This window comes from Dioscorea cayenensis, chromosome 15, assembly GCF_009730915.1.
Source record: "Dioscorea cayenensis subsp. rotundata cultivar TDr96_F1 chromosome 15, TDr96_F1_v2_PseudoChromosome.rev07_lg8_w22 25.fasta, whole genome shotgun sequence".
In the NCBI taxonomy this organism is placed as follows: domain Eukaryota; kingdom Viridiplantae; phylum Streptophyta; class Magnoliopsida; order Dioscoreales; family Dioscoreaceae; genus Dioscorea; species Dioscorea cayenensis.
Window position 1 is genome coordinate 8,157,450 of NC_052485.1, and position 24,991 is coordinate 8,182,440.

Below are 24,991 nucleotides of genomic sequence, written 5' to 3' on the forward strand. Positions count from 1 at the left end.
CAAAATACCAAAACTGTTACTACAGCTTAGCCTATATGATTCTGAACTACTATGCCTTTTCTCACTAGTTTTCCATTGTGATTGTGTAATAATTGTAGGTTTAGCTTGAATCCTAGCAAAAACACCCTCCCCACTTTTAGTATTTGTATTCACCATCATTTGATCTTTCTTTTGATAATTTGGACTAGTGACTGATTCATTTGAAATCACTTCCTTCCCTTTGACAATATTCTTCCATTGTTCTGCATAAACGCCTTGAGGTAAACTATCAGATAAATCTGGCTGCATAGCTAATAAAGTATTGGCATTCAAATTCTTCTTCTCATGTGTCTCCATTACTTTTTGATTTTCAGCTATGTTCTTCATTCACCACACTAGTTTCTTTGGTTTAGTATTTCTACAATCTTGTTCCATATGACCAAAGCTTCTACAAATAAAACAAACTGAAGGCTTCCATTCATACACAACTTTCTGTTGAAAAACAACACCCTTCTCATCAATCATTTCAATCATTTCAGGGAAATCACCATCAGAATCCATTTCCACTAAAATTTTAGCATAGCCCAACTTCATTTTAGACACTGTACATTTGTCACAGTACATTGGCTTCCCACAAATGCTTCCAATCTTACTGAGCATATTCACTGTCCAAAATTCCCATGGTAATCCTGGTAATTGGATCCATATCGGTAAAGCACAAATAGCAGCATCTAGGACCAATCTTGGATGCCATTTTTTCGACACAATAGGATGATTATCAAATGTAAATGCTCCATCTTTCAAGATTTGGTCACAACCTTCTTCTTCTGCAAATTGTATTAGAAATAACTCTGCATTCACCTTGGAAAAATTCAAGATTCCATACTTCTTCCATCTAGCTTGAATAAAAGCATTAAATCTCTCAAAACGTGGCTGAAGTCCATGCACACATACTAGCATAGCATTCTTCCATCTCTTCTCCTCCTGAATTACTTCATCCGTATGAAATCTCACAATTCTCTATCCTTGAGATACAGATGGAGAAACAAAGGCCAATTCACTACCCTTTTCCTTTATTCTATTATCCGCAAACAGAGAACTCCATGTTTTAGATCCATAGTTTTGATCATTCATAACATCAACACCAACAACATCCTCACTCTGATCACTCATCAAAGTATTTTTTGATCTAGAATTCTCAATCACAGAAGCATTATCAGATGAAAAATTCTCCATTAATGGACCCATACCTCGAGATTTCTCAGCCTCAAGAGCCCGATCCTCAACTTCCTGCATCTCACTTTCACCATCCACTGCAACCTTCGATTTAGAACCATCCACCAGCGCAAAGTCACTCTGAATCATGAGCTTCCGACCACGTCCCCTTCCCCTCGCCATGGGAGCGAGCTCAGCGTGCGCGCCAAGAAAAGAGAACCCTCCACTTTTTCTCTAAAATTATTATTATTATTACCTGAATTAAAATAAAATTTCATCAGTAAATCATTAATTTTAAAATCATGCCTTCTAATATATATGTTTTTCATTAATCATTCAATTGTAAAAATTAGTTGATGTCATTGAACAATAATCTGCAAGTGCAAAAGGTTCACAGGAGTGTAAATATACAACATATATATTTATATGAATGGATAACTGTATAGATATATAATTCATGAAGAGAAAGGGTTGATAGAAAGGGTTTAGTCTTGGGAGGATGGGCGACTCGCTCCACGGCGACCTGCTTGGCGGAGCTCGCGACGGAGGAAGGTATGGCAGGAATGGGCGAGGGAGAGGAGGGTGGTCACGTAAAAGCTTTTCCCACAACCGTCAACAGGGCTCTAACCGAGCATCAGGAAGTGGCCATCCTCTTCCTCGAAGCAGCTTTGTTAGAGAGGGCACTACCTTTGCAGCAGCGGCTAGTCCTTCCAGTGAGCAGAGGGTGACTGTGGAACCTCAACAAACTTTGGCAAGTGCTATGGCGGAACCCCAGGCAGGTTGGGAAACTGTCCAGTCTCGTAAGCACAGACATAGCCCTACCTCCGACGGACCGAGTGCGATTCTTTCTTCACCGAAAGGCTGCCTCCCAGTGGTAGGGACCAAGCGATCTCGTTCACCGCCGAGCTGCAATCACTGTCTTCGTACTACCCACAATACATCAGAATGTCGCCACCGTCTCTCTTGTAAGCGATGTGGTGGAGCAGGTCACTTGACTGTGAATTGTAGGGTGGAACTCCCCCCGTCTCCGCGTCACCGTCGGGCCCGGCCAAAGGCTAAAGCGTGCTCCCCACTGGACAGTGTTAATCTTGATGGAAGTTCATCTGTTCACCCCGGTTGGCAACGCTCACATCTATCCATCTCTCTAAACCAGGAGACAGCTAAACTTCGAAAAGAACTGACAAAAATCGTGGTCCTTGACGTTATCTCGGGGCAGACCAGTGAAGATATTCTACTGAAGTTTCTTCCCGGAGCTTTGAACACACCCAGAGTCGAAGCAGTCTACGATTTCAAAGGGAATTCTTACTTGGCCACCCTTAGCAGTGAGAATGAAGCCATTAAGGCTAGCAAGATTGGGGAATTGAGCTTATCTTCAAATATGGGACCATGTGTTATCTCCATCAAACCTTGGTCTGCCGAGATTGGGTCGGTGGGATCGGCGATGGGGAAGGCTCAAGTTCTTCTCATTTGGAACCTCCCTCTCCATGCTTGGACCTGGTCTGTGCTGGTGGATATCCTGCGGCCGATTGGAGAGTTGGTGGCTATTCCGCAACCAAGTAAGCCTCATAAGTCCTTCCTCTCGGTCCTCGTCCGATGCCGCCACCGTGTGGTGATTCCTCATGAGATAATGCTGAGCTTTGGAATGCGCAAATTCATCGTGCTCATCACTGATAACCATCTCCCTTTCCCTACTTTCCGACGAGACCTTGACAAGTATGTTCTTCTCCCCCGACATGAGGACCTAGCTTTGACGAAGGTGCAAGAACCTGAATGCCTTGATGCGGATCGTGCCTGTGAAAATAAAGGGAAAGAGGTGATGATAGATCAAGACCAAGTGCCAGACAAAGTTGCTAGCAGACCCCATGAGCATGGCCCTCCACCACAAAGAACAGTTAAAACTTGGAAACCTCGTCTGACCCGTTCGGTGAGCGGTGCTCCCGGGGTCTCTGACGGTTCATCAAACTCAGCCCGACCGGAGAGCGTTGCTCCCGGGGCTCCGAAAACTTGTACTGAGATCCGGCCGGTGAGCTCCGCTCCCGGGATCTCCGACGCTCGGCGGGGTGCTCCGGACGGGCACAATCTGGATAGTCGTCAGACCGATGGTCCATCGGCGGCCCAGGTTTTACCCACTGGAAACCCGACGTTGCATGTCTCAACCCGATTGCTGCACACGTCCCAAGAGATCCATTACGCTGTCGATCAGCCATTGGACGAGGTTGCCCCTCTCCAGGCCGACAATGCTGTTGAGAGTGAGGTGGGAACGAATGTCGTGGCGACACATGGCAGTGCAGGTCCAGAAATTCTGATCTCCCCACGTGACAAACGTGGAGACGTGGTCAATGTTGTCCTGGGCTCACCGAACAGGTTGGGCTTGGATCACTCTCTTAAGGACCCATTAGCTGTGGTTGGTGGGCCTTCAGCGGTGGAACCAAGTCTAGTTGTGAAGAAGATTTCTTGTTACCCATCTGAGACTGAATCAGTGGACCATTCTTCTAAGGCCCAGTTGGAGCCCGCCACAGTTGAGACCAAGAATCCAGTCCAGCTAGGAAGTGGGGATATCTCAATGGACCCAGAAAACTTCTGTAACCCGGAACATCCCCCTATAAACTTCAATCTCCCTTCGAATTTTGAGTGGGTTTATCTCCATGGCTTCTGGACTCTGGTGCCGGGCAAATTTTCTAAAGAAATTTCCTATAGATCCCAGGTAGACGATGTGTCTATCCAGCAGGAGAACATGGAGATATGGGGCAAAGGGAACCAAGTTGAGGATAACATACTTGTGCCCTCCACTCAGATGTCAGATGGTTCTCGTCATGATTGTGAAAGTCTTGACAGTCAGAAAGGGGATGATTCGGAATCCGACTTTGAAGAGAAAGTTAAAAGATTGCTTCAATCTGGACAAACTGAAGACCCTTCTCAGGCTACAAGAAGAAGTGAACGGAGGAAAATCCCTTCCTCGAGATGGAACGAGGAGGCCGGTTTCATACCACAGCCACCAAGATCCACCAAAAAGAAGGGGACGACTAGCTCGACCCCAGAAGGTACTACGGCTACCCCTCTTCTTTTAAATGAATGGAATGACTTGCAGTTAATTAATTATTGCAATGCCTGTGGCATTTCTTTTGATTCCTTGCATCATAGAGATAAATGCTTGTTACATTTACGCATGCTCGAATCAACTAGATTGTCCTCCCCGAACCCTAGTGCAGGACCATCTAGTTTTGGGGCTGCCTCCAGTTCTAATTAGTTTCTTTATGAATATTATAAACTGGAATGTTAGAGGGTTGGGAAGTCCCTCCAAGCGCTTCCTAGTTAAAGATTTTCTTAACATTCACCATGCTGATATTTGCTGCATACAAGAATCAAAGCTTAGCTCGATTGATCCTTCCGTCTGGAGGTCGATTGGTGGCTCCCGACTTGATCAATTTTGTTTCACCCCTGCTCTAGGTTCTGCGGGGGGGATGCTAATTGGGTGGAACAATAGTTTGCATGAGGGCCGTTTGGCTTTCATTGGCATTTTTTGTCTTTCAGTGGAATTTAGGTGTAAATCTAATGACACCCGCTGGTTTTGTACCACTGTCTATGGACCAAATTCTCGACAGTTAAAATCCGAATTTTGGAATGAAATTAGACTTTGCCGCCCTGGGAATGGGGTCCCGTGGGTCATCTGTGGGGATTTCAACGCCATTTTCTCCCCTGGAGACAAGTCTAATGGCGGCCCCAATTTGGATGATATCAGGCAAGCTCAATCACTCTTAAGGGATCTTCACCTTGTTGAGCCTCCTTCATTTGGGAAAAGATTTACATGGACTAATGGCCAAGCCAATCCAATTTGGATTAAGCTGGATCGCTTCTTAGTTAACCAGGACTGGATTTCTCTTTTCCCTAAAACATCTCAACATAGTCTTCCTAGACTGGGCTCTGACCATGTCCCAATTAGACTTGAATCAGGGGATCATACCTCTGTTCAGCGTCCTTTCCATTTTGAACGAACTTGGTGTTCGGTGGAACATTTTCAGGAGCGCATTCGCCACTGGTGGAGCTCATCACATTACCAAGGTTGTGGTGCTTTTATTCTGGCCAAGAAGATTGCCAACCTCAAAAACCTTCTGAGGCACTGGGCCAAGACGGAGTTTGGTTCGATAAAGCTCAAAAAGCTAGCTTTATTGCATGATATCGACCATTTAGAAATTTTAAAAGAATCGCGCCCTCTCACAGAAGTGGAAGTGGCCAAGGACTCCTCCTGGCGATCTGATTTAGCGCAAATTCTTAAACATGAGGAGATTTATTGGAAGCAGCGAGCTAGGGTTACCTGGCTACAAGAGGGGGACGAAAATACCAGATTCTTCCATTATGTTGCCAATGGCAGACGTAACAGAAATTTTATTCCTTGGATCACCCATAATAATATCAGGGTCTGTGACTTGAAAAGTATTGGGGACTCCTTCACCAATTTCTACCAAAACCTTTGTGGAGCTACTCAGGACTTCCGTTTCAAAATTAACTGGGAGCATTGTTTGGGTCCCAAATTCAATCATGATCTATCCTCACTTGACTCACCCTTCTCTCAGGAGGAAATTAGAAGAGCAGTTTTTGATCTTAATGCTGACAAAGCACCTGGTCCGGATGGGTTCCCTATCTTTTTCTTTCAAAAATATTGGGACATTGTCAAGACTGACATTTTCAAACTGTGTGATGATTTCTATGGGGGAAGAGCTAACTTAGAGAGAATCAATTGGGCTTACATTGCGCTTATCCCCAAAATTCATAGTCCTGAAAATCCCTCGCACTTTCGACCGATTAGTTTGATTAATTCCTCCCTCAAAATCATCTCCAAAATCTTAGCTAACAGATTGAGATCTAAGATCAATGCACTGGTTGATGAGACCCAGTCGGCATTCATAAAAGGGAGATGTATCACTGATAACATTGTCACTGCTAATGAACTCATCTTTAACATGCAAAAGCATAGGCACCCAGGTTTAATTCTCAAAGTTGATTTTGCAAAAGCTTTTGACATGGTGGATTGGGGTTTCCTGTTGGAACTCTTAAAAGCTAGGGGTTTTAGCGATAAATGGATTGGTTGGATTAATGCTATTCTGGTTTCTTCCAAAGCTAAGTTCCTTATCAACGGTTGCCCAAGCGGTTACCTTAGATACCGTAGAGGTCTTAGACAAGGGGACCCTCTTTCTCCTCTCCTCTTTGCCCTAGCAGTTGATGTTCTTAGCACAATGATTAACAACGCACTTAATGCTGATATTCTGCATGGAGTGGTCCTTGGTGACTCAGGAAAAAAGATGTGTCATCTGCAATATGCTGATGATCTTCTCATTTTAACAAATGGGGGTGTTGAGGACTTGCGTGTCATCAAACTGATTCTTTACATTTTTGAAGGATTATCAGGTCTCAGTGTTAACTCGGACAAAACTTGTCTCTACACCTCCCAAAGAAATCTTACGCCCCACTTTTCCCAGTCGAGAACGATCCATTGTAGCACGGGCTCCCTTCCGATTACCTATCTTGGCATCCCAATCTCCGGGGGAAGGCCAAGAAAACTAGATTGGGAAACCCTACTCAACAAAATTCGTTCGAGGCTCGCCTCTTGGAAAACTAAATTAATATCTTTAGGAGGTAGGCTCACTCTGATTAACTCTGTGCTGACGGCTATCCCCACCTACTGGATGTCAATATTCAGGCTCCCTTCCTGGGTTGCTAAGAGTATTGATAAGATTCGCAGAGACTTCCTCTGGTCAGGTCCTAACATTCACCAGAGTAAGATCAGACTTGTTTCCTGGGGGAGACTATGTCGATCAAGAGAGCATGGTGGGTGGGGTATTCTTAACTTACAAACCTTCAACTCTGCCTTTCTGGGCAAATGGTGGTGGAAGATTGCCTCTGGGATTCACTGGTGTGGGGAGGGCATTATTCATGAAAATTATTTCCTTACTTCCCCAATGTGGAACCTTTATCACAAGCAAAGCAATAGGCGATCTTTCTTTTGGAATGGCATCTTGCATGCCCTCCCTGCCTTTAGAAAAAATTTATCCTCTCTTGTCTGTAACGGGGTGACCACACTTTTTTGGTTAGATAATTGGGTTGAGGGCCGCGCTCCTGCGGAAATTTGGCCCAATCTGTTCCATCTTGTCCAATTCAAGGAGGACACGATTAGAGATTTTATCCTTAATCAGGCTAGATTTCCTTTGTGTGACTCCCCTGATTGGAACAACTTACTCAATAACACCTTTGCGCGCATTTCCAATGGGATGGATGGCAAATGTTGGACTCTCACCGCAAATGGCAGATTCAGTGTTAAATCCTTTTATAATTTCTTGAATGATGGAGGTCTACGGTGCAACAAAACACCTGTCATTCTGAGGGGGGATTGCCCAAAAAAAATCAATTTGTTCAACTGGTTAGCTTGGGAGAACAAGATTCTGACACTCGAGAACTTAGCCCTGCGTAGATGTAATTCGCTTCAATCTACCACTTGTGTGTTGTGTCATGCGGCGGTAGAATCCGCTGATCATCTCCTCCTCCTTTGCCCTTTTTCCCTGCATATTTGGAGCTACTTTGGTCAGCTCTTTGGGATTTTTTATCTTCCTAGGTCTCTCAAGGACCTTTGGGGAGACTGGAGGAGTAGGTTGCCTAAAACTCTGCTTCCTTTTTGGGACTTGCTTGTGAGATCTATCATTTGGCATATCTGGACTGAAAGAAATGCTCGCATTTTCAATTCTATTTGTCTCCCATTTGTCACCATTATCCTTAAAATTGCATGCATGTTAATTTCTTGGTTCAATGCAGCTCCTGAGTCAAAGAAGGCGAAGCTTGATGAGCCAGTGTCCAAGATCAAGAGGAGCCTGGATTTCCTGAGCTCTAGAGATTCGGGGCAGTTCTCCCTGTCGTCGGCTCCGTCTCCCCCTGGCGAGATCTAGCTCGTGGTTCTTTTTATTTTTGTAGACCCTAAAGGATTCCTCCTTTAAGGTTTTTTCTTTTCTTCGGCTTCTTGTTTTGTTGTTTTCTTCCCTTACCACCTCTGGTGGTTATCCTTTGTAGAGCTTCGGCTCCCTCTTTTATTTTTATGGATCGTGGTTTATCCACTTTTTCAAAAAAAAAAAAAATATATAATTCATATAAATGGATAACTGTATATAGATATATCATTAAAATCATTGGTTATGCACGTTAGCAACTAACATGTAAACATGTCTCATCTGCAAAAGACATTGACTTTGTATGTTTATAGATATATAATTCATATAAATGGATAACTGTATATAGATATATCATTAAAATCATTGGTTATGCACGTTAGCAACTAACATGTAAACATGTCTCATCTGCAAAAGACATTGACTTTGTATGTTTCTCAAAGTTTAATTGGAATACTGTTACCATGAATAAAACTGAGGGGGGATTGGGAGTTAGAGATCTCTTATTGGTCAAACATTCTTTAGCGGCAAAGAATCTTTTTAACAATCTCAATGTGCAAAACTTCATTTGGGTTGACATTCTCCATTTAAAGTATGGCAATCATAATTTTTGGTCTCAAAAAACTCCTTCAAACTGTTCTGTTTTCTTTAATGGTGTTTGCAACTCTGCTCAAGTTCTTAAGACTCATTTGTGGATTAATTGTTTAAACCCTCATATTCGATCTTGCATCACTCTTGGTTTCTTGACACCCCATTGCTTATAAACCTGTTTATTTCAATATGGATGTGGATTTTGAGAATCTTCAAATCTTGGACTTTATTGAGGAATTTGCATGAGCTTAATAGGATCTTTGGTCAAGTTTGGGTTTCTCCAATCATTAGTCATGGTAAAATCACCCCAGAGGAAAATAATCACTGGGTGTGGTTCCAGAGACTAATAACGACAGGATTTCAGCTTCTATCTTAAGCATCCTGAATAACAGAAAAGCTGAGAACCAACATTGGAATGGTTGGGATAACATATGGAAGCTTAATGTGGCTCCTAAAATTAGAACTTTCATTTGGCTTCTAATCCAGGGAAAAAATAAAAACATATGACTATTTGTATCGGATGAACTGGGGACCTCCAAATTGTTGTGTTCTTTGTTGCTTGCAGGTTGATTAAGTGATCATCTTTTTCGACTTTGTTCCAAAAGTCACATGGTGTGGAATCTGGTGGAAGATATGACAGATTTAAATTTATATAGTGCCTTGGTTGTCATTTAAAAAAGATAATCAAATGAATGATGATGTACTGCAGTTGGGTTGGCAACAAATTCAAGGCCACACAAACAAGCTCTTTGCTTTTTATAAAGTCTAAACTCAATTGAGCAATATATATGAACCACATGATTGATACTTTCCCCTGGCTGTCACAATTATTCATCGCCCATATAATTAAGAGCAGTTCATAGCATCTCCATTGTCATCTCATCTCCATTTGACACCAACCTCCTAATGCAATCCTCCATCCAAGATGCTGCTGGGGGGCATATCCAAGAAGTCACAGTTGAGATCCAAGATGATACTGAGTGGATCAAGAAAGTGACAAATGATATCAACGAGTGTAGAGAAAAAACCCAAGGCCGTTGGAAATGTAGTATCTTCAAGGTGCCAGAGGACATCCGCCAGTGCAACATGAAGGCGTATGATCCCTTGGTCGTCACCATTGGCCCCTACCATTACAATAAATCCGAAGATAGAACAGTGCTGGCCATGCAAGCTCACAAGTGGCACTGTGTGCGACGCTTGCTCTCAAGGCACACCAAGAGCAGGCGCAAAGCAACCGATTTGTTAGGCAAATGCTTGATGGAAATGCAGAGAAAGGATGCTGATGTCCGAGGGTGCTACTCTGAAGATCTGCATCACTTGAGTGCTAATGATTTGGCCTTGATCATGCTTCTGGATGGTTGTTTTGTCATTCATGTCTTGCTCAGGCATAATAAAGAAAAGCATCATTGTTGCGACATGATAACTTTGGACGAAAATGAGGATGATGCTGATGATGGTGGTCAGCAGCAGGAGGAAGAGGAGGAAGAGGAGGAGGAGGAGGACAATAATATTGTTACTGGACACAAGGACATGGTGGTGTTAGATGTAATGGGAAAAAAGCAGATAGATTTGCGAGTGTCAGCATTCAGGGTATGGACAATGATGTTATTTGATTTGGTGAAGGTTGAGAACCAAATCCCTTTCATCATGATCCAAACACTCTTCAATGAGCTCAAGACTCCTAGAGATAAAAACATCAATCTAGTCAAGATTGCGCATGATCTTTTGAAACCGATCCACCCGGCGTCACATTACAAAAACTCCGTCAGTGACCAGCCTCTGCCCCAGAGCAACGATGTCCATCATTTGCTTCACTTGTTCCACTCAACAATCGTTCCTTCTGCTGAATGTCTCAAAATCAATTCAATGGAACAAGAAATGGATTATGAATGGATCCCAAGTGCAACAGAGCTTCAGCTAGCTGGAGTAGAGTTTGTGAGTAAGAAGGGAAATACCCATAGCTTCCTTGACATATCATTCAAAAACGGCACAATTGAAATTCCACAAATCTCGCTATATGACGACACAGAGACTCTTTTTAGGAATTTAATCGCGTTCGAGCAATGTTATCCAAACGCAAAATACTACCTCACTGGCTATGTCTTTTTTATGGACTACATGATCAACACCACCAAAGATGTAGAATTGTTTGAGTTGAAGGGGATTCTTATCAACTACCTGGGCACAGCTGATGCCGCGACAACTTTAATTAACCAGTTGTGTCATAATATTTATGATCCGGGTAACAACTACCTTCTTGGTTCAATTCTGCAAGTGCAAAATCATTACAAATCCAGATGGCATAAATGGAGGGCAAGATTGATGCGTGATTATTTCGATAATCCATGGGCCATTGTCTCGTTAGTGGCAGCTCTCATTCTTCTTCTCCTCACTGTCCAGCAATCTTTCTTTACAGCTTATGCTTACTTCCGCCCTCCTAAAAATTGAGAGGAAATAACTAGGCATTTGCTTGTAATAGTTGGTATTTCAATTCGTCAAGTACTCATGTAGTTTATGTTACCGTGTTGTAATTCCCTTTTTATTAATATGTCTTTAGTGTTTTTCTACTTCACCCATGATCTGTGTTTTTTTGTTCGGATACAAAATATTCTAGATTGGACAACTAAAGCTAAATATGCATTTTGACTCACCATAATAATAATAATAATAATAATAATTATTATTATTATTATAATAATTATTATTATTATTTTGAAAAAGTGGACAAATCATGCCCCAAGAGTGTGCGATGTCAACATACTTGCGCCTTTACCTTGCAAGGAGGGTATTTTTTAAAATAATTTGAAAAGTATTTTAATATCTAAAAAAAATAATGCTTATTTAAAACTATAAAGTTATGTTAATAGCATTAAATTTTATTCTAAAATTAATTTGAAATACTTTTTTTATATATACATAATTGATATTATTTTCTAAAATATAATTTTTTAGCATGAGAACTCCACTTTTATTTGAGTCATAACATACATTTAATTAAGCAAACAATAAGCCACACTAATAATATCTCTTGCTTTATTTTTCTTTCAAAATTATTTGCAAAAGTTATTTTTTATTATTAAAATATTTTATAAAAAGTAGACAGCATATGTTTTGGATGTTTTTTTTTATAAAGCTGATAAACCACAATTTTATTGAAATGTCTTAAATGTTTGAATACTAATTTATTGACAAAAACCTGTGCAAGTAATATTCAAATGTAAATATTATTAAGGGAAAAAATTTAGTTTTTTCTAATTAGTTCATCTGATTAATTAAATTAATCCTTGTAATTTCCATAATTAATGGCTAGATAGTTTTTTTTTTTTAAATAGCTGACTACTTTTTTCAATTTTTATCAGTGAATTACATTTAAAATACCCATTTTGCTTTTTAAAGATAACCTTCAAACCTTAATAATTAACAATAAGGAAGAAAGCATGTTTAACTACAAACTTCTTCTGTCAATTTTGATTATTATGAAACAAATATTCCTGTTTTGCACCTCTATAGCCCCTTCACCTAAAGTGAACAAAGCAAGAGGATTTCATGGCCATGGTGAAAAATGAAAACCTGTAATTTCTAGGGCCCCATGCGAATGATCCTGGGGAGACAATGGCAAACTCTAACACCAAGTAATCCAAAGACTACCTTCACTGCAACGACCAGCTTGCATTGTATGGATGGACAACACCACTATGTTAATTTCAAGAGCAGCACTAACTTCCTCATGCGTTTTGGTGTTTTAATTTCTTGTTGCTGATCTTTTTTTATTGTTTGTGGTAATAGTTTTTGGTTGGGTAAGCAATAGCCAACACTTAGCTACAAGAAGGAAGGTGCCTTTTGAGCATGGGTGCTGACCAGAGGCAAGGTGAAAAATTAGGGTTAGGGTTTTAAAGAGATTAAGAGGGGAAGGCCGAGAAAAGAGTTTATTTTATACACTCCATAATTTACTTTAAAAGTGAAACGTTAAAGAGTAAGCCTCATTGTTGATGTAGATTGTGATACATATTTTAGGTGATGTTTTGATGGAGGAAATCAACACTATTAGAATGGTAATTATTCCCTTCTTCCATGCTACCCTGTTTAAATACAAGCAATGGGAATGGGAATCCCTATGTGGGATGGTTGGATGGGAATTCCCATTGCCTCCCATGTTGGTGGTAATGGGGTTCTAATGTCTTTACTAACCCTTGTTTTATATTTAATTAATATTTAAAGTTAATACAATGAACTTATATTAATATAAGGGCATTTTTAATACAATTAATTAATTAATTAATTAAATTATAATAATTAAAATTAATAATAATGAAGTGAATTATTTGATTTAAATATTTAAAAATAATTTAACTAATAATGATATTCAAGATATTTATTTATCATAACCATACATACCATTTATTTACATGAAAGGTACAAAAGTAATTTTGTTATACCTCTTCTTCTTACTTTTTCACATTCTTCATGAATTATTTTTCTAACGGAACACAGCTTTTATTTACATTACTATTCATTCTCATTACTTCTATTGTCATTTCCATTAAGCAAACCAAACACTATCTCAATGATATACCATCCTGTTACGTGTGGATCAACGCCTATGCTAAGGTTAAAAGATACAACATTATCCATATAACCCCAGTTTTTAATTTACATCTGACCTTCATTTGTTGTTGTTATTATTATTATTATTATTATTATTATTATTATTATTATTATTATTATTTATTTTATTTTATTTTTTACAATGTGAACGAGCCACCCACACATACACACACAATTTTTTTATTATTAAGTCTTAGCTATGTATTAGGAGGGAGTCTAACTCTCAACCTCCCGTATGGGAGTTAAATATCTTATTACTAGGCTATTGCCTTGGTGACTCATTTGCCAAAACTTATTACCAAAAAATTGTGAGCCCCACCCCTTAATTTAATCCTAGCAATTTATATTTTTTTTTAATCCTAGCCATTGATTTAGTTTTTAATTTCAAAACCCTAGTTACCTCTTCGCCTCATTCCGATTTAGATCGCCATTAGGAAATGAGAAAGACGCCTCATCTTTCTCTCCCTATTTTGTGGGTGGTGTCGATAGCGAGGATGGGAGAATGGTCTCGTCATCCATGGTTGATTTCGTGTTATTGTTGAGGTAAGCAAATTGTAGAATTGTTATTGTTGTTTTCTAGATCTTGATATGTTAGTGTCAGATGTTAGTGATGGATGGGTTAGGTTAGCTTCTTGTTTGAGTAGTTTGAGATTAATTTGATAGGTTTCAGATTTCATTTTTGATAATAGAAAAACCTCTATTCAATTTTAGGGGTCTTAAAGGTAGAATTTGGAAGATAAAAAACTTGTAGAGTTCGACGTTGGCTAAGTACATGCCAAATTTCAAAATTTTTGCAGTTGTATCCTGCAAAATATAGCCTTTGAATGCAGGTGCCTTGGGTAGGGTTTATGTGTAGGTCTTTAAGTGTTTTGGATTTGTTTTATGGTTTTTTAGTCTGAATTAGACATTGATTTATATATGAAAGTTGTAGATTTTGATGTTATCTAAGCACTTGCAAAATTTCAGATTTTATACATTCGTAGTTTGTGAGATATAGCCCTATTAGTATAATTATCTCGGATGAAATTTCTGTGCAGAACTTGAAGATTTATGGGCATTTTTGATGATCATGGAGTTTGAATTGGGTTAGGTGAAAAATAGAAAGGTTGTTTATTATTAAGTTATCTGATTTTTGGTTAATTTTCATTGCTTTTGAAGTTGTATATTGAGAGATATGCATGTTTGAAACGGACGCATCTGAATTACAAGTCTGTAGAAATAGTTGGAGATTCAATTGAATGGTATGCATTGAGTAGTGCTCTAAACCATGTAAATTTTGGATATGTCATAGCCTTGGCTGTCTAATATCCTTAAAAATTTATAATTTTGTGATTAGGGAAAAGATAGAGAAACTTATGATTGATTTAGTACTCATGGGTCATGATAGAATTTTAATATGACTATTTAGAGTGGTTAAATGCTATTATACCCTTGGAAATAATCCAATATTTGGGAGAGCAAAGTGATAGCTTTACCTATTGCATTTGTATCTTTTTTTCAATTTTCTTGCTTGTGTTAAATATGTTTTTGATATCCTTGGAAATTATTCTCAAATATAGGGTATTCTGAGGAAACTTGTTCTATTTGGGATTTGGAGTTTTTGGGCGTTAATCAGGTAAGTAACCACATTTAAATCCTACTATATTTGATATTTGTTAAAATGATAGTATGATTTAGTTTGTTTATTATTTGAATTGTCAAATTATATATCAAATTTCAGTTATTTATTTAATTTTTGTTATTTTATTTATTTCTCATTTATTATTTCTCATGTATAAATTATCTCTTCAATTGGGTTAATTTGATATTATAAAAATGGGATCATGTGTTGTTAAAAATTTCCTTGGCAAATTACTTTGTTTTTACTCAATCTGAACGTTGATAGTTTGTTGTTTTTTGAACATGAGCTTTTTTGATATAGAAATTAGTCCCCAATTAAGTATGCACTAATCTTGTTATTGGGGGTTAAACACTGACTTTGTCGACATGTATTCTGTTAAGAAGCTATAGTTTCGCACCGTTCCGTCGGTGAAGAATAATGGCCTCTAATATTCTTGCTCGAGTCACTGAGGGTAAACAAATGAACTCTAATATTTTTGTTTTGACCATAGTTATTGGGAGACATATACTGTATTTATCTGAAAATTAGGCTCTGTTGGATGTTTTTGTTTTGTTTCTAAATTGTATTTTGGTAATTGTTCGGCTATATCATATTACTGATTTTTTTATTCTGAATTTTGAGACTTTTTATGATCCCAATGTTTTTAGTGGTTGCTTACTGGGCTGTAAAGCTCATAATCTGTTAATTTTTTTTTCAGATTAGGAGTTTAATAGCTCACCGAGAGTGAACAAGTAGCAAGCCTGTCCCTGGTCTAGTTGAGATCAAATCTTTGTTTGTTTTGTAAACACTAAGATCTGTATTATGGAAGTTCTGTATTTTTCTTTTTTGAAACTTGACTTTTGAAACATATAATATTGTCTAATTGTATGTTTTGTTTTGTAATAGTTTCTAAGGCCTTACATGCCTATTGTGCTATGCACTTTATGGGTGTGCGGCAGTTTGTCGGCACAACAGGTCTGCCAAACAGGGTTTGGGGCGTGACAAAAAATACGAAAGGATAATGCTATATTTTAATAATAATTAAAAACATAATATAATAGTTTTTAATTTACATCTGCTCTTCATTTGTTGTTGTTATTATTATTATTATTATTATTATTATTATTATTATTATTATTATTTACAATGTGAATCAGCCACCTACACACTATTTTTTTATTATTAAGTCTTAACTATGTATTAGGAGGGAGTCTAACTCTCAACTTCCCATATAGGAGTTAAATATCTTATTACTATGCTATTGCCGTGGTGACTCATTTGCCAAAACTTATTACCAAAAATCCAAAAAGATAATGCTATATTTTAATAATAATTAAAAACATAATATAATAATTTTTTAGAAAAATAACGAAAAGGACACAAAGGTACTTATATTGCTGTATGCCACCAGCCAGCTTCAAAAGGTCACCTATTTAAGACTTTTCACATGAGTTATATCCATAAAAATTAATTTCTATGACTTATTAGATTTTATAATTACACTAATTTTTGATTAAAATACATAATTTTGTATCTTAAAAGGGAAGTTCGAAAATGTTTTTAAAGATTTTTTCCGTGAGTGATATATTTATGTATACACCTTCATACCAAAACTCAATTTTTTTAATAAATGTGAGCCACATGTAGGGGTATGCAGCCATGCACTTTTATCAGGAAATGTGGGGTTCGGCTCGTTCGGGCTTGCCACCTTGAGCTCACACCCGGATCTATTACCATTTATTACCCAATTGTAACCGGGAGAATGTAAACTCAATCTCAATGCAATAAAAAATCACATTTCATCATCTTATACAAGTGGGACTGTGCAACTGAGGATCAGCTTGTTGGAGCCAAAACTCAATTACCCATTCTTAATTCGGAAACCTTATTTTTTCACTTAGTTCATAGTTTTTGATATTACTGTAAAATATATCATTAAGTAAAAAATGATTAAAAAAAAGAAAAATTAATTAACTATTTATCATTACTGTCTATGGATACATGCCGATATAAGTGTATTGCAGTGTTATTAATAAAATATACTTTTACGTATAATATATATTTTAATCATGAATTTGCAGAGATATGTTCAAGTAACTAATTACACTATACCGATTTTTATTTTTAGAGACACATTTGTGGAGGGGTTTTTAAAAAACCACATGTATATTTAGGACTTATTTGGATTGCGGAATAGGAATGAGAATAGGGGGAATAGAAAAAGAAGAGGAATGTGAATAGGAATAAGGGGAATGGAAATAATGTGTTTGGTTTGAGGGAATAAGGAATGGGAATAGAAAAAGTAAAAAAGAAGGATGTAATAAAATTACATCAATACCCTTGTCAGTAAATGGTATGATATTATATAAAATAATGGATTCTGTTTAATGATAAATATATAACATTATTATTATTAATTATTTATAATATAAATATATATTTCAATATATTATAATTATATAATTAATGATTTATTTAACTATTATATATTTATTAATTAGTTAATATCATGAAATATGTTTAATTAAGTTAATTTCATTTATTGATTTTAATTTTAATTTCCCAAAATAATTTAATTAAATTATTTAATAATTAAAGCTAAGTAGGGTTCGGCTACCGGAGAATGGGAAAGAAAAAGAGAGACAGTGAGAAAAAGAGACTTTATATATGATAGGGGTATATTAGTAATTTTATAACTAAGGAATACTTCTCCCCCATTTTTAGTTCACTCCCATATTAGAAGGCTTTATATATGAGAGTAATCTTTTTCTCATGTATGGAGGCAGCTCATGCCTTTTCTGGTTACCAAACAAGGGTTTGGGAATGAGATTCCCATTCCCAAGCCCTCAATCCATGATCCAAATGCCCCCTAATTTTTTTATAAACCTATAGAGGGGTAGAGGGGGTTTAGAAAACCCCCTCTAATTTTCAATTAATAATAAAGCACTCACTCACACAAATTGAACACTCACTAATTAATATCCATCGGATCATCTCCACTCACTCACATTGAATTAAAAAAAAAATTTCAATTAATGGTTCTCCCTCACAAAAATGAGACTATTGAGGTCTCTGCTTCACCACCGACACCACCTTCATCTCTTCCAAGCACATCACTGTCGACGCCACCTTCATCTCCATTTCTGCTTCGAGATCATTGAGGTCTCTGCCAAGCACGTCAATGTCCATCTCAAGATCACCGACTCATACTACCAGGTTCAACGAAAACCGATGATGGTTTCGATTTAGGGTTCTAATTTCAATCAATTTGTGATGATTTTCTTTTTTGGGTTGTAGCTATTGAAGGTCTTACACTACAATGTGTTAGTGTTGTTCTCAAAGGCTCGGCCGACATCGAGGGCACAAATTTGTTTGGGGCTTTTGACATAATGAGTGACGATCATCGGAATCCAGGCTAAAAGCCATGCTTGGGTTCACCCTAGAAAGACTATCCAGGTTCATCTCTTTCTTTGTTTCTTTGATTTTGTCCCTAATTTTAGTGTGGTTTTGATTTTGTTGTTGAATGTGGTTTTAATCTTCTTGTTCTTAGGTTTTATGATTTTCTAACTGTTTTTATTTCGATTTTGATTTTGTAATTGAAGCTTGAATATGTATGATAAGAGCTTGTAACTATTTCTGAAGGTAATACAGATTATATCTTGCTATTTTTTTTTAATTTATGGGATTGAACATTTGAGGTTAGAGGAGGAAACAATTCTTCAATAATTGAGGTAGATGATTTGCAGGGTTCTGTTATTGGTGGTCATTATTTAGACTATGGAGATGCTGTTGTTATGACTGGATTAGTAGATGCGTAAGAAATATTCATACTTCTTTTTTATATAGTTATATAAAACTAATTTATTGTGCTTGTATAATTCTTTGAAACTTATGATTGTTTTTCTTTCATATGTTTGAACTAGTTGTTGTTCTTCCAGAAACTCGAGAGTGAACTAATAAAAATGACATGATTATGAAGTTATATGCTTGAGAAAAGTATCATCTTAAAAATTATTTGATTAAGGTTATTTCAAAGTGTTTAGTGTATATAGCGGTTGTGAATAGGGTTTCCGACACCCTCGACGAAGGAGACACGAAGGAAGATAATAGTGAAGAAGAGGATGTCACCGACGATGAGGATAACGAAATGTTTGAGAATGACAGCCCCGACGACTCTATGACCCCTCATCCAGTATCAAGAAGAAGTAAGAAGGGACTCTCTCATCAGAAAAAGCTCACATATAATCGATTCATACCAGAAGAAGGGAAGAGTGGAATCGGGGGTTCCCGGTTCTGGTCCAAGCCTTCCATCCCATTTCGGTTAATCACCCCTTTTTTTCAAGGAGTACTTTCTTTGTCAATTATTACCATGAGTTTTTACATGATTCTAACTAATATTATTTGTTGGAACTGCAGGGGAATCTCGACACGAGACATCTCTTCTCATGTTTTCCGTCTCATTCGTACTTATAAACCCCTTTTGGTTTGCCTTATTGAAATTAGAGCCAACTCTGATGGAACCGAACTTTTATCCAAGAGGATCCCTAAAAGTTGGGATTAAATTGCTATTATGGTGGATGGGTATTCTGAAGGTATCATGGTTCTTTGGAATAAATCTCTTGGTCAAGTAACGCAGATTGTCATCTCTAAAAGAGCTCTCCACATCATTATTTCTACTAACTCTACTAATAGTTTTATTGTTTCAATGGTTTACAACTTTACCCGTTTCCGCAAGGAATGCTTTCTTTGGCATGAACTTTCCAAAATTTTTCTGGTTCCCCATTTACCTGGTGCAATAATCAATCTAGTCTAGCCAGTCGTTGGGCAAGACTAGATCAATGTCTTGTTAACCTGGAATGAACTGATCATTTTAAAGCTAACAATCTTAAGCATCTCAATCGTTCTTTCTCCGATCACTCCCTCTTCTCCTCTCTTCTTCCTTTCTTTCTAATCATAAAAAAAAGCTTTTTTCTCTTTGAGAACTTTTGGTTTGATTTTTTGGGTTGTCATAGTGCGATTTATGATGCTTGGAACCATGTTCCTCGTGGAAACCCTATGCAGTCTTTCTCGCATTTACTTTCCCTTACTCATTTTAGACTTACGTGTTGGCGCTAGCTTGGCGTTAATAAGATTGAATCTTTCTTATTAGACACCAAAGCTAACATTAGTTTCCTAGAGGCTTCAGACTTTTCTTTAAATTCTCAATCCCTCCTTATGGATCAATACGCTCAACTAGTTGCTCTTCAGCGTCAGTGTAGCATCAAGTGGGCTCAACGGGCTCACTTGGATTGGATCAAGGATGGGGATAAGAATACTAGTTTTTTTTTCACCCTACCACTCGCATTCGCTCGCTCCTTAATAGCATCTCATAGGTGACAGATCTTCAAGGTAATATTCACTCTGATCAGGAGAATATTGAGAATGCGTTCCTTACTTTTTATAAGGATCTCTGTTTTACTCGTACAGCTCCTACAACTCCGTCAGTAGATATTATCAACTCTCTTCCCAACGATCTTCCACGCATTTCCGACACTGAGGCTACTAGGCTGATTCAGGAGGTTACCAAAGAAGAAGTTTATTGTACCATCTTCGACCTACCAACAGGTAAGTTTCCTGGTCCAAACGGTTTTAACGTCGAATTCTTTCGCAAGTTTTGGCTGGTTATTGGGGAACATCTTTTTTCTGCCATTCAGTTTTTCTTCGAACATTCTATTATGTCGTCCTCTTAGGGTAAAAGGTTTATTATTCTTGTCCCTAACAAGGACAAACACAAGTTGGTTTTAGATTTCAGATCGATCTCTCTTTGCAACGTTTGTTTTAAAATTATAACTAAAATTCTAGCAAATCATATTAAGCTTGTTCTTCCTTGTTTGATTGGTCGAGAGCAAGCCGGATTTATTTTTGGTTGTAGTCCATTCGATAATATCATTGCCATGCAAGAGATAGTGCATACTATGGATAATGACACCAAGAACCCCCTAAGGATGCTAATTAAAATAGATATTGAAAAGGCGTACGATACTTTAAATTGGAGTGCAATTCTTTCCGTGCTTTCCAAAATGAATTCCCCCCCACTTGGTTCACTCCTTATAGAGGAATTAGGTAAGGTGATCCCATCTCTTCCTATCTCTTTATTTTAATTTCTCAGATTCTTAACTCTAGGCTCAATCATGGTCTTACCAATAATTTGATTCCTAGATTTAATACAAACTTGACTCATGATTTTAATCATTTGATGTATGCCAACGATCTCATACTAGTTACTTTGGCCACCAGAAAGGCTGCTCTGAACTTCAACCTTTACCTTGCCAAATACACTTATCTCACTTGCCAACGGCCTAATTTAACCAAATCTAAAATTTTTTTCTTAGTGTGGTGTAATAAGCATATTTTGAATAGAATTTGTTCTATCCTTAATCTTAATCATGCCTCTTATCCCTTCAAATACCTGGCATCCTGATTTCCCACAAGAAAATAGCTTCTTCTGCTTTTAGACCTATGACTGACAAAATCCGTCATACTTGCAATAGATGGACTAATTATCACCTCTTTGTAGCGGCCAAAACAATTATGATAATCTCTACCCTTCTCTCTATCCCCGATTTACACCCTTTTTGTTTACTCGATCCCTAAATCCATTCTTGCAGAGATAACTAAAGTTGTGAGGAAATTCTTTTGGAACAAATCTGGCAATGGAAAGGGCATCCATAATGTGAGTTGGAGTACTATTAATGAAGGTAAGATTGATGGGGGTCTTGGTATAAAAAGCCTTTCCTTAGTTAAACACTCTCTCATGGCTAAACATTTCTTTAACTTTCTTAATAATGATAATAATGCCATTTGGGTTGATATTTTACTTTTGAAGTATGGCAAAATTAATTTTTGGAGGGACTCTGCTCCAGCTAAATGTTCTTGTTTTTTTCGTTTTTATATAACTTTGCTTCTCGCATTAAACATCACTACCGGATAAACTCTTTCAATCCCCTCACTACCTCCCTCCTTTGGGATCCCTAGTGTTTTGATGTCCCTATCGCCCTTAAGCCCACTAATATTAATATGAATGAGGATGTGGATCATATTTCCTTTTTAAACCTTATCCAAGGAGATCTTTGGAACCACGACAATCTAAGCCATTTCTTTGGATCCAACTTTGATCTAGATGCATTGAAATTGGGTTCTATTGACAGTGCTTCTGATAATCATTATATAAGGAATCCTAAAACTGGTAATCATAAATTAACTGCAGCAGTTTACCATCACTTAAATCATAGCTCCACCTTACTTGATGGTTGGCATGGATGGAACCTCATATGGCACATTTTTATAGCTCCCCGTGTTAAGCACTTTCTCTGGCTCCTTATTCATGGTCGTTTGTCAACACTTGATTTCTTGATTTCTTGATTTCTTGTACCGTATAAACATGGCCCCGATAAACCTTGCATCCTGTGCTGTCTTTCCCAAGAAACAATCGACTATTTATTTTGTTACGGTTCCAAAGTCTCTCCTATTTGGTCTCAGCTTAGCATCAAAACTGGTAAGCATATCTCATTCCCTCTTGGGTTTAAATCTGGAAACTGGATTTCTGAAAACAATCACTCCATGTACATCATTTCTGTTATCATTGCAACCACATGGTTCATATGGAAATCCCGATGTGATGCCATTTTTAGAAATGTTAATCTAAATTATCCAGCTAGTGTTTGTAGAGCTCTTGCTCATGTCCAGGAATTCATCAATTGCCGATCAGATCTCCTTGGGCAGTGGCTTGTCATGAACAACTCCACGAGTGCAGATGGTCGTTTCCTCTTCATACATACTTGCTTCAAACAGAGTACCCAGGTTTGTGCAATTGGCTTCTTTGTTTCCAAATCTGATTATACTGTGTCCCTTGCAAGTTGCTATTCTCAGCCTTAAGATAGCAACTCTCTGAATAATCTGCTAGCTCTGAAGATTGCCCTCCATGTGACTCTAGATAAACACATTATCATCCAGCATATATTCAATGAAGAAACCTCAACTGCTAGCATCATAATGAACCTGGACCCAGCTTTAATTTGTCCTGGAGCTACATCAACCCGATACACAACATTCAGTCTCTCCTCAACATGCGTGGCCAGCCCAAAATTCATACGTACGATTCCACACTCCTGGATGGCCCCAGCTAACAAGCTCACAGTATTTGGCTTCAATCACTCATCTCTCAACCTCTTCTTATTTGAACGCGATCTTCCCTACTAGATTATGAAGTCTAAAAATGACTCCGATTTTGTTTTCTAAATTTTTGTATTTTCTCTAGTTCTTCTCCTTGTATTTATCCTTTGTTCTTAGTTTTGATTCTAATAAAATAGCCCTTAGTTTGGGGTTTTTTTAAAAAAAAAATTCAGAAAGTCTTGGAGAAGATCACAAGCAAATTTTATTAGATTAATTTCTCCATCATCGGAACTCTTGAGTATGCCCAAGAGTTCGCAGACAATGAAGAAAGGGATTTGGTTCTCAAGCTTCAGAAGGTCATGCACAAATAATACAAATATTCTGGTATTAATGCCTTCCAATCTACCATCTATCGACTTTCTCTTCCCATATCTAACTCAACCTTCTCTTGGGCTTTACCCACGCTCTCCTCCTTCTCCTCAACTATATTTCGAGCTTCAGCCATGCTCTCCTTCTCATCAATCGTCTCATTGCTTCTGCCATGCTCTCCTCCTTCTCCTCAACTACCTCTTGAGCTTCAGCCATGCTCTTCTCCTTCAAGTTTACCATCTCAGCTAATTGAAGTTTCTTTCATTAAATTTATGCAAGAGATGAATGATGAAGCAACCATCAAGTAGCATGATCATTGCCAAGTCACGAGGACTAAAGCGATGCAGATCCTCCAAGTAGCCTTCTTGGACTTGAGCATTCATTTCCTTCATTTCCAGCAAGCAATGGCGGAACAAGGTGGTGGCTTTAGAGCTGCTCTTAGTGCGCCTGGAAAGCAAGCGCCTTACACAGTTCCACTTGAATTCTTGCATAGCTGGTACTGTGCTATCATTAGCTAAGCCATGGTGGTAAGGGCCAATGGCAACGATGACTGGATAGTAGGCCCCTTCCTTATCACACTTCCGGATGTCCTCCGGCACCTTGAAGATGGTACATCTCTTTTGGAACTGCCTTCTCAGGTGCCACTTGTTGAGTTTTGTTGTCAATTCTTCGATCCATTCATCATCGTTGATCTCTATTACTTGATGGTCTGAGATGGAGTCTTTTTGAGTAGCTTGTTTCCTTTCCATTCTGCGCAGTTGAAGTGGGAGATGAATTAGGTTTAAATATGCAAATATATACACAGGGATGAATTATAAATTCAGATTAAGTTAGGTTATCAAACACCAAACTTTGATTTGACTCTGGCTTGCTTCATCATTTAATTTTATTGCTGTATTGTCTTTTATTCATTCATTTTCAAGCTGCCGGCGTGGTGCCCAAAATTTTCATTTTGTTTTTTTACTAAACAAAAAAAAAAATTAACCTACTCACCAATGGTTGCTTGGGCTATTGGTATCGGGTTTTTTGGGCGAAGTTCTCATTTCCGAGGAGTCATAAGATCGAAATCTATGCAAGATGGGACAAAGTATTGTTGAGCTTTCGAGTGTGTTCCACATCTATACCCATCCCTGACTTAAAGCTTAAATAGGGGTACTTTTCACTTAATTAAAAAAAAAAAGCTAACCTACTCAGAAACCCCACACACATATTAAATTCTACATTATGTTATAGAAGAAATTGAAATTCTCAACCTTGTGCATTAGATATGCTAAACTAGTGAAATTAGATAAATTTTACCTATATCTTTTAAAGTTGAATTATTTCCTTACTTATCAATTTTTATATGAATTATTAGATTTTATGATCACATGCTAATTTTTTTTTTAATTTATATGGATTTACCAACACTTTATGAGTTTTTTTTAAAATTTAATTCATTTTTAATAAAAAATATGTATAACTATGATATATTTAATATAAAAGTCTCTTATATTTTTTAAAACTAGTGAACTCTAACATTGCATTTTTAATTTTCCATTTACTCTAAAAA

The 24,991-nt window shown here is 37.7% G+C and overlaps 1 protein-coding gene across 1 annotated transcript; it reads left to right on the forward strand.

Annotated features, from left to right (window-relative positions):
- The first annotated feature begins 9,565 nt into the window (after nucleotides 1-9,565).
- Nucleotides 9,566-11,286, forward strand: LOC120276889 (UPF0481 protein At3g47200-like). The gene has a single exon (XM_039283624.1). It carries the CDS (start codon nucleotides 9,621-9,623, stop codon nucleotides 11,160-11,162), a length of 1,542 nt encoding a protein of 513 aa, XP_039139558.1. The 5' UTR covers nucleotides 9,566-9,620; the 3' UTR covers nucleotides 11,163-11,286.
- The last annotated feature ends 13,705 nt before the right edge of the window (nucleotides 11,287-24,991 follow it).

Coding starts and splice junctions, on each gene's coding strand:
- LOC120276889 (XM_039283624.1), top strand. CDS start 9,621: ATGCAATCCTCCATCCAAGATGCTGCTGGGGGGCATATCCAAGAAGTC.